Source organism: Cervus elaphus, chromosome 12, assembly GCF_910594005.1.
Source record: "Cervus elaphus chromosome 12, mCerEla1.1, whole genome shotgun sequence".
Taxonomy (NCBI): Eukaryota; Metazoa; Chordata; class Mammalia; order Artiodactyla; family Cervidae; genus Cervus; species Cervus elaphus.
Window position 1 is genome coordinate 30,303,682 of NC_057826.1, and position 16,251 is coordinate 30,319,932.

At 40.3% G+C, this 16,251-nt stretch overlaps 1 protein-coding gene across 1 annotated transcript in view; it reads left to right on the forward strand.

Moving 5' to 3' along the window:
* The window catches only part of CCDC175 (coiled-coil domain containing 175), a 69,729-nt gene that overhangs the window by 52,318 nt on the left and 1,160 nt on the right, over positions 1-16,251 (forward strand). The window contains exons 17-19 of the mRNA XM_043919938.1: positions 2,767-2,869; positions 6,026-6,069; positions 7,510-7,672. Coding sequence (XP_043775873.1) covers positions 2,767-2,869; positions 6,026-6,069; positions 7,510-7,672 — 310 coding nt within the window. The remainder of the gene's footprint in view (positions 1-2,766; positions 2,870-6,025; positions 6,070-7,509; positions 7,673-16,251) is intronic.

Below are 16,251 nucleotides of genomic sequence, written 5' to 3' on the forward strand. Positions count from 1 at the left end.
AGTTATGAGAGAAAAGGAGAGAATAACTCTTGAAACTTTCTAAGTGAAACTTAAAGTACACAGAGAGAAGTGCCCAAATCATACACAGCTTAATGAACACATGGAATAACCAACACCTAGATCAAGAAACAAAGCATCCATTGACAGAATCCAGATACTGTCTTCTATGTCTTCTGTGGGCCTTCCTGTCATTGACCTTCCCACAATATACTACATCATATACTATACTCTCCCACAATATGCTATACTGACTTTTAACACTATAGAGTTCTGCCTGTTTTTGAACGTTATATGTGTGGAATGATACAGTACACATTCTTTTGCCAGAAATTATGTTTCCCAGGTTTCTTCTTATTACTGAGTGAAGGTACGGTTCATTCATTCTTAGTTCTGTATTGTATTGTACTGTTTGTATGTATTGTATTCCATTGTATGCCGATACTATAGTTTATACACTCTGCTGTTGGTGGGGGTTTGACGAGTCTCTAATTTGGACTACTACCATGAAAATTCTATTCCATGTATTTTGATGAATGTAGTTACATATTTCTTTGGGGTAACCAGCTCAAGTGGAATCCTAGAGCCACAGAGGGGCTTATGGTCCGCCTTAGTGCACAGTGGCAGTCTCCCAAGGACACGGCAGTAACTGCCACTCCCTTCTGTAGTGTCAGAGAGCGTAGTTATTCCTGAATCCAAGCAGAACTCAGCCTTTTTCAACTTAATCATTCCGAAGGGTGTGTAGAGGTGATCCACTGTGGTTTTAATTTGCATTTTCCTGATGATTCAGGAAATGATTCCTATGTTGCTCGCTACTTGGAGACCCTCTTTGCGAAGTATCTATTCAGTCTTGTGCCCGTTTTAGAAGTTAAATTGTTTCAGATTGATTGTAGTTCTTTTTATAGCAAAGGAATTTGTTCATCCAACCCCTAAAATGAAAGTCTCAGTCTCAAAAGATTAAGTTTTGCTTATTTATACTTAAGATTTACTTATTTGAGTCTGCCACTCAGTAGTAACCCTGTAGTGTGACTTTGGGCGGTCTTACAGCACTAAGACTCTAAATGGCAACAATTATCTATCTAATATCATGTGTTTTTTGGTATAATTAAATGACATAAGAGATATGAGTCTACTTTGAAAAGGTAGAGTACTCCACAGAGCCCAGGTACCACTGGCAGTAACCCACACAGATCCAACATCTTCATCCTTCTAGCCTTGAAACAACCTTCTAAGGAATTTCATCCACCTATGAAATATTCCACAAGACTGCCTTCCTATAAGATGAGGTAGATTATTTATTTAGTTGAAATTTTCATTGCTATTTTGGTAATGGGTGAGCAAACGATGACTATGTGAAACATTGATTCTAAAAGTTCTGCTTTGGATTCAAGGTCCATCTACTAGGCCCTGGATGACCCTATGCTTATATCTTATTCATTCATCACTCTTTGTTTTGATGATCTCATCCCTTCATTCAACAAACATTTTAAGCATCACTGAGTCCCAAGTTCTAGGGAAGAAACAGTGAACACAAATATGGGTAAGACACTGTCCCAAACCCTTAGAAAGCCCATAGTCTGGCTTGGGAGACAGGTATACAAATGTATAATTACAATTTGGTTGTTAAGTGTGACAATCCACCCAGGGCACATATACATAGTCACCCAGAGCACAAGCATTTAATCACACCAGGTGAGGAGCTCCAGGAAAAAATCTGACCTGGTGCCATTAGCATAGAGGTAGGATTTACACCTGGGAGATAGGGAGATTCCTTGAGGACAGTTAATGAGAACAGTGAAGTGTGAACAGAGTCGGAAGAAAGACAATTTTGAAAGAGGAAACAGTAGAAGTGGAGCCAAAAAGGGGGACTAAAAGACTGAAAAGGGGACTAATAGAGAGTTACAGGAAGCCGCCTGAACTAGACAAGTCTATAAACAGTGATCCATGTTCAAAGAGAGCAAGAATGATGACATGGATTTGGCTTACGGTAGCTTTCACTTAGATTTACTACAAAACCTGCCAACAAGCTGTGCAAAGACTGACACAGGGTCAAGGCTGCATGAGAGCCCCTCTAGCACGTGCTTATGAACAGTCCTACGGAGCAGGTCCATGTCTGCTCCTAGGGCGCTGGGACCATTTCTAAGATTTTTATCAGCAGTTTCTAGTGTTTGACAATTTCTCTCTTGAAACAGGGCCGGTGCCTACTTTATATCCCGAAGCCCACATTTTCAGAGTTCCCAGACTCTAGGTTCCCGAGCACTGGGTGGTTAGAACAGAAAGCCATGTCTGTGATATCCAGACCACCACTGTGACTGCCACCCAACCCAACGAAACAGCCAACCAGAGTGAGCAATTCCACAGGGTCTCCTGACTTGATAATTCATCTCTCTGAGGTCCTGTGAATACCTCCAGTGAGGCAACATTGCTGCCTTGTAGCATATACTGAACACACATTTTGCCAAAAGGATAATTTTTTTTTCTGTGGACACAGTGCATTTAGGCAGCATACTTTTTGGTTCATTTTTGTGGCAAATTCAGAATATCATGTTTATTTGGGTGAAGTTGAAATGCTTACTAGGAAGCAAAGTCCTTTCTTTCCCTCACCAGAATGTTAACTTAGCAAGGGCTATGTTGACCACTGTCACCTTTGCAGCTAGAATGGCAGGACACACAGAGGAGGGATCAATAAATGTTTGCTAAGTGACTGCACAGATTACTAACCTACTATAATTCAACAGCTAAAAGCAACCACACACCTTTACTTTCTAGTATATTGCATACCTAAAGGACACCATAGAGCAATACAAAAGGGGAGAAGAAGACTTAATGCGCTCCTCAAGTGACCTGTCCTGTCAGCTGACAGATCTTCAGAGTAAGTAATGTGTCATGAGTGACCTTTTACATATAAAAAAATCAAGTTCTGTTTTGTTTAAATCAATGTTACTGGTTTGATATAATAAAATGTACCCATCTTAAGTTCAATGAGTTTTGACAGGTGTACATACCACCAGAACCACTACAAGAAAGATACAGAACACTTTCATCATTGAAAAGCATCCCTTGTGTCTCTTTATGGTTCATTTCCCAGTCTACTTCCAGTTCCTAGAAACCACTGAAGGACAGTGCCTTCTGTCCTTAAGGGTTAGATATAATGGAGTGATAGAACATGTACTGTTTTGTGCCTGGCTCCTTTTACTCACAAAACTTTTTAAAGATCCATCTATGTTGTTGCATTTATCATTATTTGCTTTTTTATAGCTGTATAGTGAAAGTGTGTTCGTTGCTCAGTCATGTATGACTCTTTGCGACCCCAGGGACTGTAGCCTGCCAGGCTCCTCTGTCCATGGAATTCTCCATGCAAGAATATTGGAGTGGGTTGCCATTCCCTTCACCAAGGGATCTACCTGACTCAGGGATCAAACCTGTGTCTCCTACATTGCAAGGCAGATTCTTTACCGTCTGAGCTACCAGGGAAGTAGCTGTATGGTAGTGGTCCTTTAAATGGATGTACCATATTTTGTTTATCCCTTCACTAGCTGAGGAACATTTGGATTGTTTCCATTTGGGGGTTACTATTTGTGTTTTTGCGCATATTTATTTTAGTTTCTCTTGGGTAAATACAAAGGAGGGGAATCACTGGATTTATAAGAAATGGCCTATTTGCCAAAGTAGTTGTACAGACTTATCATCCTAATAGCAGTGGGATACTCCAAATCCTCACCAGCACTTAAAATTGTCAAAACACTTAAAATTGTTGTCGTTTTAACTGTTTACTAGCTATGAAATGGCATTTCCTCTTGATTAAGATTTTCTATTGACTAAGGTTGTTAAGTATCTTCTCATGTGTTTTTTTGGCCACTTACGTATCATTTTTTATGTCGTGTTGTTGACAAGTTATCTGTTACAACATGACAAGCATTACAGATTACTTTGCTCACAAATTGTCAGTTTGGTTAGAACTTAGTGGAGGCAACTCCTGCTTGTCCTACCTGACATCAGCTGGGGCAACTTGATGGCTGAGGGGTAATTCAGCAGCTGGAGGCTGGAGTCATCTGAAGACCCACTCACTCATGTGTCTGGTGTCGATGCTGGCTCTCAGCTGAATTCAAGGGAGACTGCTAACCAGAACACCTCTATGTGGCCTCTCCATATATGTAGCTGCTTGACCTGCTGTGTTTCAAAAAACTAACATTCCAAGAAACAGCGTAGAAGTTCAAGGCATTGTGACTTGACCTGAAAAGTCGGTGCCACGTGTTTTTCCGAATCTTTTGCCCATTGCTTTGTGTTCTTTGTGTTTCTCATCGAGTTAAAATATTTATATAGTCTGGAAGTGAGTCCTTTGTCAGTCTAAGGCTTGACTTTTCATTTTCTTAATGGCCCTGGAAAAAAGTTTAAAAATTTCTTTTGAGCAAAGTCTGCTTTATCTAGTTTGTCTTTTTAGCATTAGTATGTTTTGTGTCCTTTTTTGCCTAAGCCTAGTTCTCTGAGTTTTTCCTATGTTTTCTCTATTAGTTTTTCAGTTCAGTTCAGTTCAGTCACTCAGGTGTGTCCAACTCTTTGCGATCCCATGGACTGCAGCACGCCAGGCTTCCCTGTCCATCACCAACTAGTTTTTTAGCTTTAATGTCTAGATCCCTGGTTCAAGTTAACTCTTTCATATGGTATGAGGTAAGGGTTGAAATATAAGGGTTTTCTCTTATGCATATTCAGTTGTTCCAGCACCATTTTTGAAAAGACTTTCCTTTTAGCATTGTATTACTCAATGACTTTTTTAAACAATCAGTTTTATGAATCTGTTCCTTTATTCTAAGTATCTGAATTTATACCAACATCACACTGTCCTGATTGCTATAGTTTCATATTCAATCTGGAAATCATGTAATGCAAGTTCTTCTCATTTGTGCTTCTCTGTTAGAATCATTTTGGCTATTTTAGATATTTTTATTTCCATATAAGCTTTAGAATTAGCTTATTAATCTACATACATGCATACCCCTGCTGGGATCTAAACTGAGTTTGTGCTGAATCTATAAATCAATCTGAGGAGAATTTACATCTTAACAAAGTGAAGACTTCCAATCCAAGAATACAGTATATACCTCCATTTATTTAGAACTTACTTAATTTTTCTCAGCAAGATTTCACAGCTGTTAGTGTTGTTTCAGAGGTCCTCAAGACCATCCTCAGTCCCAGTGATTAGCTGTAAGGAGTCATAGGACTCAGACATTGTTATACTTGATGGTTATTGTCTGTTACAATGAAGGATACCAAGTAAAATCAGCGAAGGGAGAAGGGCTTGGTGGAGACTAGGTGCAAGCTTGCAGGTGACCTCTCCCAGTGGAGTTACAGTAGAGTTCCATCTCTGTGGTATGCATTTAATTCCCCCAGCACTGGTGTGTGACACATGCGAACTGGTGCCAGGCAGGGGAGCTGACAGGGTTGGGTGTCCAGGGTATTTATTGGAGGGGGTCAGGCACATGGGTGTGCAGTGCGTTTGTGAATGACCTCAGCGACTCAAGCAGCCACTGAGGTGCTCAGGTGGTGTTTTCCTTTACAAGGTTAGTGTGGAAAATTGCACCGATTGATTTTGGAATGTCAAACCAATCTTCCACTCCTGCAATAAGATCCACTTTTTCAAAAGCAGTTACTGTTTTCATATTTTGCTGGATTTGATTTGTTAATCTTTGAGCAGATTTCTGTGTCTGTGTGCAAGCCTGCCTTACTCAGCTTGCACCCCCGCCCCACAGGAGAGCCCAGTGACCAGAGGAGGGCTCCCTTCTTTCAGGTATCACTGTTCTGTGTTGCCCATTCTCTAGTATCTGAAAACTGGATATTGCAGCAGATTTATTTGTTTTATATATTTAGTCCCATTTTCTGCTTTTTTACAGTGGGAGGGCGAGTGTTAGTCTGACATTTCAGAAGTTGAAACTTATAGATGAAAATAGTTTTTGAGAAACAAATAGCATTACTTTAATAAAAGGTTCAAATTATTTCAGTAACCTTTGCATTTTAAAAATCTTTAATTTAGCACAATATTCGGATTTGTGGGCTGAATTTTGGACTACACTTAAGGTGAGCTTTTTTGTGTTGCTTTCATAAGTATCATATTTATAAGATGTCTACCTACCTAATAAGTGTGTGTGTAAGGAAGGAAGACAGAGCTCATGTGATCATCACATCCTAAAATGTGTCCTTTGTGCTGCTAGAAAACAAATCTCAACTGAATCAGTTTTAAAGACTTTATTGGCTTTGTGCAACACCTCACAAACCAGGCAGCATTTAGCTAGCAGATAGGAAGAAGCTCTGGGGAGCTGTACAAAACGAAAGACTTTTATAGGCAGAGGGAGCAAGAACAAGGAAGTCATTCCAGGCAAAAATGGCAGGTTCCATATTGCAAGGCCACTTCCCCTTCAGGGATGGCAGGGATCAACCAGGCAGATTACCTATTTAGTGCTGATCAGGTAATTTCTGATGGACTGGTTAAGATTCCATTTCTGAGAGAACTGAAACTAATTAAGTCTCTCAGTTTGGTGACGTGGGATTTAGTGTAAGTGACTCCATTTTGGGCCTGTTGTCTTATTCTTTAGAATATAAAATGTCATTTTGAAATCTTAATCTTTTGGGAAGCTATCTTCCCACTCTACCACTTCAGCTAAAGTGGGAATGACATTTTTATTTCCAAGCATAAATGGAAGACAGATTATTTTAGGACAAATTTGTCAGTTCTGAACTCTATCTTTCCTCCACGTTTTACCAGCTATGCACCATCTCCATCTCTCCCTGCTTTAGAAGCAGGTAGACTAGACTATAAATCCTGGTTCTTCTACTTTCTAAGTAACTGAAGATTACCTGTGATCCTTGTTTAACCCTTAAACAGAGGCTAAGAGAAGTGCTAGTAATGCCTTTTTTAGATGAAGCTACTGAGACTCAGACAATTGAAGTGACTTGCCCAAGACCAGGCTGTAGCCCTCCAGGCTCCTCTGTCCATGGAATTCTCCAGGGAAGAATACGGAGTGGGTGGCCATTCCCTTCTCCAGGAGATCTTCCCAACCCATGGACTGAACTCAGGTCTTCTGCATTTCAGGCAAGTTTTTTACCATGTGAGCCACCAGGAAACCCCATTGATGAACTTTCGGGGATTTAAAGCTCAGATCTCCCTGATTGCAAAGTTCTTTCTCTTACGCTGCAAGCTGCACTGAATCGCCTCTGCAGTTCTGTGGTGCTCCTAAGATGAGCTGGCTTCTTTATGCCGCCGCTGCCACCACCTCTATTACCCTACCCAGTTAAAATTTTGAGTTTAGTGAGCATTCTATTAAATCTCATTTGTTAGTCCACTTTTCTAACATCCTTTACAGAACTTTGTGAATTTTCTGTGTACAGACACTTATACACAACTAGTACCAGTAGTGTGTATGTATTTTTGTCTTGTGCATGACTCACTTGTACAAGATATTTTTATTTATTTTGTTGCTATTTATATTCACATACCCCCAAATGCTATTTTTTTTTAAGGAACTGGTAGAAAGTGCTAATGAGATCTTGAGAGAAATAAAAAATCTGATAGACAAGCTGTGTGAAAGAGATGAAAAAATTGAGCAAATCAGTATTTTGCTTCAATCAGACCTTGAAGAGATGCGTAGTCTTATGGAACAGGAATCGGAGACAAACTTTCTCAGTAAGTAACATCTCAAGAACTTTCTGCTATTTTACTGTCACTGGTGACATCAAAAATAGCCCCCCAAAAGAATGCCAACCAGTAATTTAGTTATCTGCAATAATCTATTCCCAATAATATCACATATGTTCACTGAATGTTGATTCTCATTTGTGGGATTGAATATGGCAATGTAGCAGTGTTGGGCAAGCCTCCCTTTCATCTTAGTGAGTCTCCTAAATAACTGAATCTCAACTTCTCTCTGATTTTTAAAAATATTCCTCCCCCCAAATCTTTTTAAACTCTTTTACATGCTTCCTTGTCTTCTTAAAAGAAGATATTGAACATCATTTTGCCCTTTCTTCCTGAGCTGGGTTTAGCATTAGAAACAGGAACTGTTGCCTTCTCTGAAAGTCTAATGATGCTTTCTGGATCTTCTGATATGTTAACACATCGATTATAACACAACTGACTCAAGAGCAAGCAATGCAGTCTTTTCAGAGGAAGATCAACCTTCATCCTCAGTCCCTACTCTAGAGTCATGTTAAACACCAGGGCCTCAGAACTCTGTCCATACCAGGACTGCAGTGAGAAGCAGAGGTGAATCCTGGGACAATACAGCCCAGGGATCCCAGGGCTGGAATCCCTTGAAAAGGTAGGATGGTGGAGGTAGAGGGCGCTGTCAGAAGGAAGGAGAATAGAGCATAGGGGAGAGATGGAGAGGTGAAATGAAAATAGTATCATCTGACAAGTGTAAAGATCTATTAGAGGTTATTCAGATTTAAGAGCATCATCATTAGATAAACCATACTAAAGGTGAGTTGTAAAAAATAAAATAAGTGAAATAAAAGTAAAATGAAAGAAAGTGGCACAATTAAAAACATCTAGCTATTTGGTAAAAAAAAAAAAAAAAAAAAACAGTGTTCTGAGGGTGTTGCTTGATAAAAGAAATAATGTTTTAGCAGCCACTAAGGAATTTTGTGGGTGAATCTTCTTATCAGCCAAAAAGCTGTGTTTGTCATTATGTTCCACCTTGATGATACTTATTATGTCTGCATGCTCAGTGGCTTCAGTCATGTCAGACTCTGTGATCCTATGGACTGAAGCCCTCCAGGCTGCTCTGTCTGTGGGATTGATTTCTCACGTAAGAATACTGGAGCGGGTTGCCATTTCCTCCTCCAGGGGATCTTCCTGACCACGGGACTGAACCTGTGTCTCCTGCACTGCAGACAGATTTGTTTACCCCTGAGCCACCAGGGAAGCCCCTATACTTATTATATCTTATTGCACAAAGGGTCTTTGTGCATCTTGCTTAACTCTGCATTTTCTTTGTTAGGTCAGGCCATCCCTAGTAACTGTAGATCAAGTAGACTTTTAAAAGCTAAATAGTTTCTTCAATTGCACTGTTTTCACATGAGAAAATCTTCCCTTTTTGTCTGAAACCTGATAGAATATTTACATTGGAGCAAATTTAAATGTACTATGTTGTAAAGCTAAACCCCCTTTCTTGTATTTTGAGAACTGATAACCTATTGAAAGTGGAGGATTGCAGCATGGAAATAATGGAAGGCCCCCCAAACGAGAACAAGCCGAGGCATAAAGCTTGGTAGAACAAGAGAGTCAGTGTCACCATCACTTGTTTTTGGCAGAGATTCAGAGGCAGGCAGGGGAGTGGGAGAGGTTTAGTGTTGGGGGTGAGGAAAAGGAAAGCTTCGGGTGTGTTCTGACTGGAGGTTGTTGGCTTTGGAAAGCTGGCAACAGGCTGACTAGAAGCTGGATAGATTAGTGGAAGCCTATGTGATAGATTAGTGAGCATATTTGGCTCTTCTCTGGTTGGTTCTGAGTTAGAAGAAGGGTTATAAAGGAGGGAAGTTGGCAGTCATTGATCAAATGATGACTATTCTGGGCTAATTGCGTATATGGTCAATTCATGGGTCTATTGTCAGGTATGGTCTGGCCATTGTCAGTTTGTATATTCCATTTTTCAGCATGGATTTTAATTTTTACTTCCATTTCAATTTAAGATATCGTGTACAGAAGAGAGTAATATTAATAGTTGCTTTGTGTGAAAACCAACCCAAATAAAATATAAATAATGGGCTTCCCTGGTGGCTTAGCTAGTAAAGACCCTGCCTGCCATTGCAGGAGATGCAAGAGACATGGGTTCAATCCCTGGGTGGAAAAATCCCCTGTAGAAGGAAATGACAACCCACTCCAGTAGTCTTGCCTGGAAAATTCCCTAGACAGAAGAGCCTCGCAGGCTACAGTCCATGGGGTCACAGAGTCGGACGCAACTGCACACACATGGGTCAATCCAATATATGGCATTCATTTTTATATCATCCAAATGGTACAATCATTTAATTAAAATTTAAGTTCATTTGATAGGCAATCAGTATACATGACTCTTAAGCTGTGCTTATTCTAGGCAACTGGAACAAGTTCCAGTTAATATTAATTATGAAATATTGCAAGTATGAAAAGCATAAAAGTCACACACACCATCAGGCAAAAATTTTAACATTTTTCCCATGTTATGGTATTCCTGCCACACAGAACAAGAACATAATTGTTGTTGTTCAGTTGCTCAGTTGTGTCTGACTCTGCGACCCCAGGGACTGCAGCATGCTAGGCTTCCCTGTCCACCACCAACTCCCAGAGCTTGCCCAAACTCATGTCCATCAAGTTAGCAATGACATCCAATGACCTCATCCTTTTTCATCCCCTTCTTCTTCTGCCTCCAGTCTTTCCCGGCATCAGGGTCTTTCCAAATGAGTCAGTTCTTCGGATCAGGTGGCCAAAGTATTGCAGTCTCAGCTTCAACATCAGTCCTTCCAATGATTATTCAGGACTGATTTCCTTTAGGATGGATTGGTTTGATCTCCTTGCAGTCCAAGGGACTCTCAAGAGTCTTCTCCAACACTGCAGTTCCAAAGCATCAATTCTTCGGTGCTCAACTTTCTTTATGGTCCAACTCTCACATCCATACTTGACTACTGGAAAAATTTAGTTATCTTTTAAATTTTCTGTCTGATATTGTACACATCATTATATATATTTATAGTGTATTAATAGACTGGGGCACATGATATAAACTCAAGAGAGTTTGGAGAGCACTCACCTCAATTTCCGATGATCACAGTTTTTGCTCAGGTTGTCATTTTAACCAAACCACAGACTGTAAGGAAAGTTTGTTGTAGTCTGATGAAAACTTTAGAGAAATTGAAGCTTGGAGGCTTTTAGTTTTAAACTCCTCCCCTATTCTCAGTTGCTGCCTGTGTTCCTAGATATCAACAATGTTGTGGAGATTCCTGAGCAAGTCTTGTCTACAACAAGGGTCACTAAACTACAACCAAGGGGCCAAACCTGCTTCCCTCCTATATTTGTAGGGCTCAGAACTAAGAATGGTTTTTGTATTTTCAAATGGTTAGAAAAAATCAAAAGGATAATATTGGCCAGTACCAGATTCAATAACCTTAGATATGAGATGACACCACCCCTTGGCCGAAAGTAAAGAAGAACTAAAGAACCTCTTGATGAAAGTGAAAGAGGAGAGTGAAAAACCTGGGTTAAAACTCAACATTCAAAAAAGTAAGATCATACCATCTGGTCCCATCACTTCATGACATATAGATGAGGAAACAGTGGAAACAGTGACAAACTTTATTTTCTTGGGTTCCAAAATCACTGCAGATGGTGACTGCAGCCATGAAATTAAAAGATGCTTGCTCCTTGGAAGAAAAGTTATGACCAACCTAGACAGCATATTAAAAAGCAGAGACATTACTTTGCCAACAAAGGTCCATCTAGTCGAAGCTATGGTTTTTCCAGTAGTCATGTATGGATGTGAGAGTTGGACCATACTGATTCATGTCAATGTATGGCAAAAACCATTACAATACTGTAAAGTAATTAGCATCCAATTAAAATAAATTAATTACAAAAAAAAAGAAGAAGGCTGAGCACCGAAGAACTGATGCTTTCAAATTGTGGTGCTGGTGAAGACTCTTTGAGAATTCCTTGGACAGCAAGGAGATCGAACCTGTCAATCCTAAAGGAAATCAAACCTGTCAATCCTAAAGGAAATCAACCCTAAATATTCACTGAAAGGAGTGAAGCTGAAGCTGAAGCTCCAATACTTTGGCCACCTGATACGAAGAGCCAACTCATTGGAAAAGACCCTGATGCTTGAAAAGACAGAAGGCAGGAAGAGAAGGAGATTACAGAGAATGAGATGGTTGGATGGCATCACTGACTTGATGGACCTGAGTTTGAGCAAGCTCTGAGAGTTGGTGATGGACAGGGAAGCCTGGCGTGCTGCAGTCCAAGGGGTCGCAAAGAGTCAGAGATGACTGAATGACTGACCACTACCACCAACTAGAAAATTATATGAAATTCAAACTTCTATATGCGGAGATAAAGTTTTATTCAATCCCAGCCATGCTCATACATTCACACGTTACATTTGGCTGCTTTGGTGCTGCAATGACAGGCACTGTGACCGGGACCCCGTGACTCACCCCACCTGAAGTATTTACTGTTTAGGTGAACAGTAGGTAAACAGGAGATGTTTGCCAAACTCTGTAAGATACCTTTTCCTTTGATCACTCATGGAGTGGGTGCGCTTTCTTGGAAACATGGCAAACCCTAAGGATCATATCCACTGAGACAAATAAGAGAATGAGGGATATGATGATTTCTTTGTTCTAGACCATTCAGTGATGAACAAGCTCTGTTACGTGATGCCTACTCTGGAAAAATTTAAATGTTCTCCTTTTGTGGTTGGAAATGAAAAGAATATCACTAAATTTTATGAGAAAAAAATATATATTTCTACTGAATATATTTTCAGTCAATAGATTTTTGATTGGAGGACTTTTGATGTAAAAAGCCAGTACTGTTAGCAGCCACTGAAATGTTCCTAATTGGGCATACTGATACTTGAAATTCCTCCTGTTTTTAGGGTTGCATCCACATTTCACTATTAGCTCTAAACTGAATTCCAGAAGTATTTGCTGAAGCCTATTTTGTGCCAAGTACCGTGTTAGGCTCTAGGGTTATAGTGGTCAATGAAAACAGATAATCCCCACCAAATGGAACTCATAATCTAGCACAAAAGACTGCAAATATTAAAGGGCCATAGTATTTTTTGGCTTTGTCACACATGAGGTCTGTGTAGCATCTACTCAGGTCTGCCATCATTAGCAGAATTGTGCCTGCAGTTTGCCAACCCCTGACACAGTGGGAGAACCAAGAATTTATTAAGCAAATGTGTGTAAAGTCTCATGTCATAGGGATTTTACAGGTGGGGCATGAGAACCATGAGAGAACCTGAGAGGGAGAGAGACTTGACCTGGTTAAGGAATTGGGAGAGAGATCTCTAGAGAACTGGAAATGGAGATGAGCTGTAATGGAGCATCTCTGGGTTCTCCGACTCCACTTGTTTCTGCTCCTGTAGGACTGGTACCACATGGGCTTTGGAGGTAGGTGGACCTGGGATCAAATTCCAACTCTGCTTCTTAACACATTATTTAACCTCCACCCTTTAGTTGCTCCAAGTGGCTCAGTGGTAAAAAGAATCTGCCTGCAATGCAGGAGACACAGGTTCAATCCCTAGGTAAGAAAGATCTGGAGAAGGAAATGGCAGCCCGCTTCAGTATTCTTGCCTGGGAAATCCCATGCACACAGGAGCCTGGCAGGCTATAGTCCATGGAGTCTGAAAGAGTTGGACACAGCTTGGTGACTAAACAACAACTTTAGTTGCCGAGGTTGTTAAATATGGATGCTAACAGGAGTAATAAATGATACCTCAGACACAGATTAGGCACTGATGTTTCTGAAGTCTTCTTACTTCCTGAGGAGATAATAGGTCCCTTGAATTACTCTGAGCTACCAGCTCTTGGATATTTCGTATCGAATGGCTTCTGTCACTGGTGGACTTCTAGAGAAGCCCTTGATCTCTTCCAGCTTAACAGCCCTCTCTGGCACCCTCTTCTGGACACAGTGTATCACTGCAGCCCTGCGGGGTCTGGTGTGCTCCTGGTCACTGCACTAGCTGTGTTAGCATACTGAATACCTTTGAGCCCGGAACTAGCCCACGCCTGCAAGCTTAGTCGCTCAAGTTATGTCCCACTCTTTGCGACCCTATGGACTGTAGCCTGTCCTCTGTCCATGGGATTCTCCATGCAAGAATATTGGGGTGGGTTGCCATGCCCTCCTCCAGATCTTCCCAACCCAGGGATAGAACCCCTGTCTCCTGCATTGGCAGGCAGATTGTTTTACCACTGAACCACCTGGGAAACCCACTAGAGCACGTGGCTAGTTACTAAACTGAACACGACTCAGTCGCTGAACCTCAAAGCATATTTACTGTGAGAAACACGTAAGTGAAGAGATGATTAGACTACAGTGGATTCTTCCGTCAGTAGCAAGGAGGGTAAAGAGGCACGTCTGTTCTTTGGGGTGCTGAGAGTACATGGGATGTCTTCCTGAAGGAGCAGTAGACGTGGACTGGCCAGGGAACAGTAATGATGTGCCTGAGTAGAGATCTGCTGGAGGTACTGGTTGGCAAGCATGAGGGATAGGCTTGGCAGACTGTGAAATGCCAGACTTCATCCTGAAAATTAAAATCATTACTTTTTGCTTTAATAGTCTTTCTTATAAATAAATTAATTTTTGGTGTATAGCAAACCTAATTAACCTGCAAAGATTATTTTTAAAGAAGTATTAAAAACAATGTTTTAAACTTCCAAAAATCCCTGAGTATTATACCATATAGTATAATTTAGATAACAGATAACAATTTGTGTACTAATCAAATATCTTGATATGTGCTCTACAAAGACTTTTTTAGGCCAAGAGATATTTTTAGAGAAAGATATAAAAATTTGTGTAAGCTGTTAAAGTTATCTTTTTATGATTGTAATCAAAAGGACTTGATTATAATTATCTATATTTTGATCTCTTAGTTCTGGAAAAGAACCTGGTTATTGAAGCAGAATCAAATTTTCAGTAAGAAATACTTAAAAATGTAATTCAGAAATTTTCTAAAGCCCTGTTGGAAAAATTAAGATCTGAGCTAGGAAGAGTTTAGATTTTAGTTTTCAAACATTAGAGTCACCTAGGGGAAGTTTTTTTCTTTTTTTTTTTTATTATCTTATTTTTTTTTTTTTTTATTAGTTGGAGGCTAATTACTTCACAACATTTCAGTGGGTTTTGTCATACATTGATATCAATCAGCCATAGATTTACACGTATTCCCCATCCCGATCCCCCCTCCTACCTCCCTCTCCACCCGATTCCTCTGGGTCTTCCCAGTGCACCAGGCCCGAGCACTTGTCTCATGCATCCCACCTGGGCTGGTGATCTGTTTCACCATAGATAGTATACATGCTCTTCTTTTGAAATATCCCACCCTCACATTCTCCCACAGAGTTCAAAAGTCTGTTCTGTATTTCTGTGTCTCTTTTTCTGTTTTGCATATAGGGTTATCGTTACCATCTTTCTAAATTCCATATATATGTGTTAGTATGCTGTAATGTTCTTTATCTTTCTGGCTTACTTCACTCTGTATAAGGGGCTCCAGTTTCATCCATCTCATTAGGACTGGTTCAAATGAATTCTTTTTAACGGCTGAGTAATATTCCATGGTGTATATGTACCACAGCTTCCTTATCCATTCATCTGCTGATGGGCATCTAGGTTGCTTCCATGTCCTGGCTATTATAAACAGTGCTGCGATGAACATTGGGGTGCACGTGTCTCTTTCAGATCTGGTTTCCTCAGTGTGTATGCCCAGAAGTGGGATTGCTGGGTCATATGGCAGTTCTATTTCCAGTTTTTTAAGAAATCTCCACAGTTTTCCATAGCGGCTGTACTAGTTTGCATTCCCACCAACAGTGTAAGAGGGTTCCCTTTTCTCCACACCCTCTCCAGCATTTATTGCTTGTAGACTTTTGGATAGCAGCCATCTTTGGAGAAGGAAATGGCAACCCACTCCAGTGTTCTTGCCTGGAGAATCCCAGGGATGGAGGAGCCTGGTGGGCTGCCCTCTATGGGGTCGCACAGAGCCGGACACGACTGAAGCGACTCAGCAGCAGCAGCAGTAGCAGGGGAAGTTTTATTTCCTCTGCTCAGCCAGACCAATTCACCACGAGTCTCTGGGATGAGACCCACGAATATTTTTAGAATTCTCTCTAGCTGGCTCCATTGTGCAGCCAAGTATGGAAAACCATCAGTTTTAGACAAATATATTAACAGTGTAATTGTTAAATTTATCAACTGACCCAAATTAAGAAAATTTTAGCTTTTAAATTACCTGTCCGGTGATTAGCAAAATAACTACCATACACTGCAGCAGTGAGATCTAAGACAAAACTGTGTATTTTCAATGACTTATAAAAAATTATTTAGTAACCTGAGCAACCATAGCTGCTATAAATTATCCTAGTCTTGTTAAGGAAGCAAATTAAAAATGCAAGTATGTATTAAGTATTTCTGAAATTCTTTGCATTTGAGGACTTGTATTACTTGCATGATTTCTCCTTTTGCATGCACATTTTTCTGCTAAAGGAGGACATTGGAAGGGGAGATAATTATTA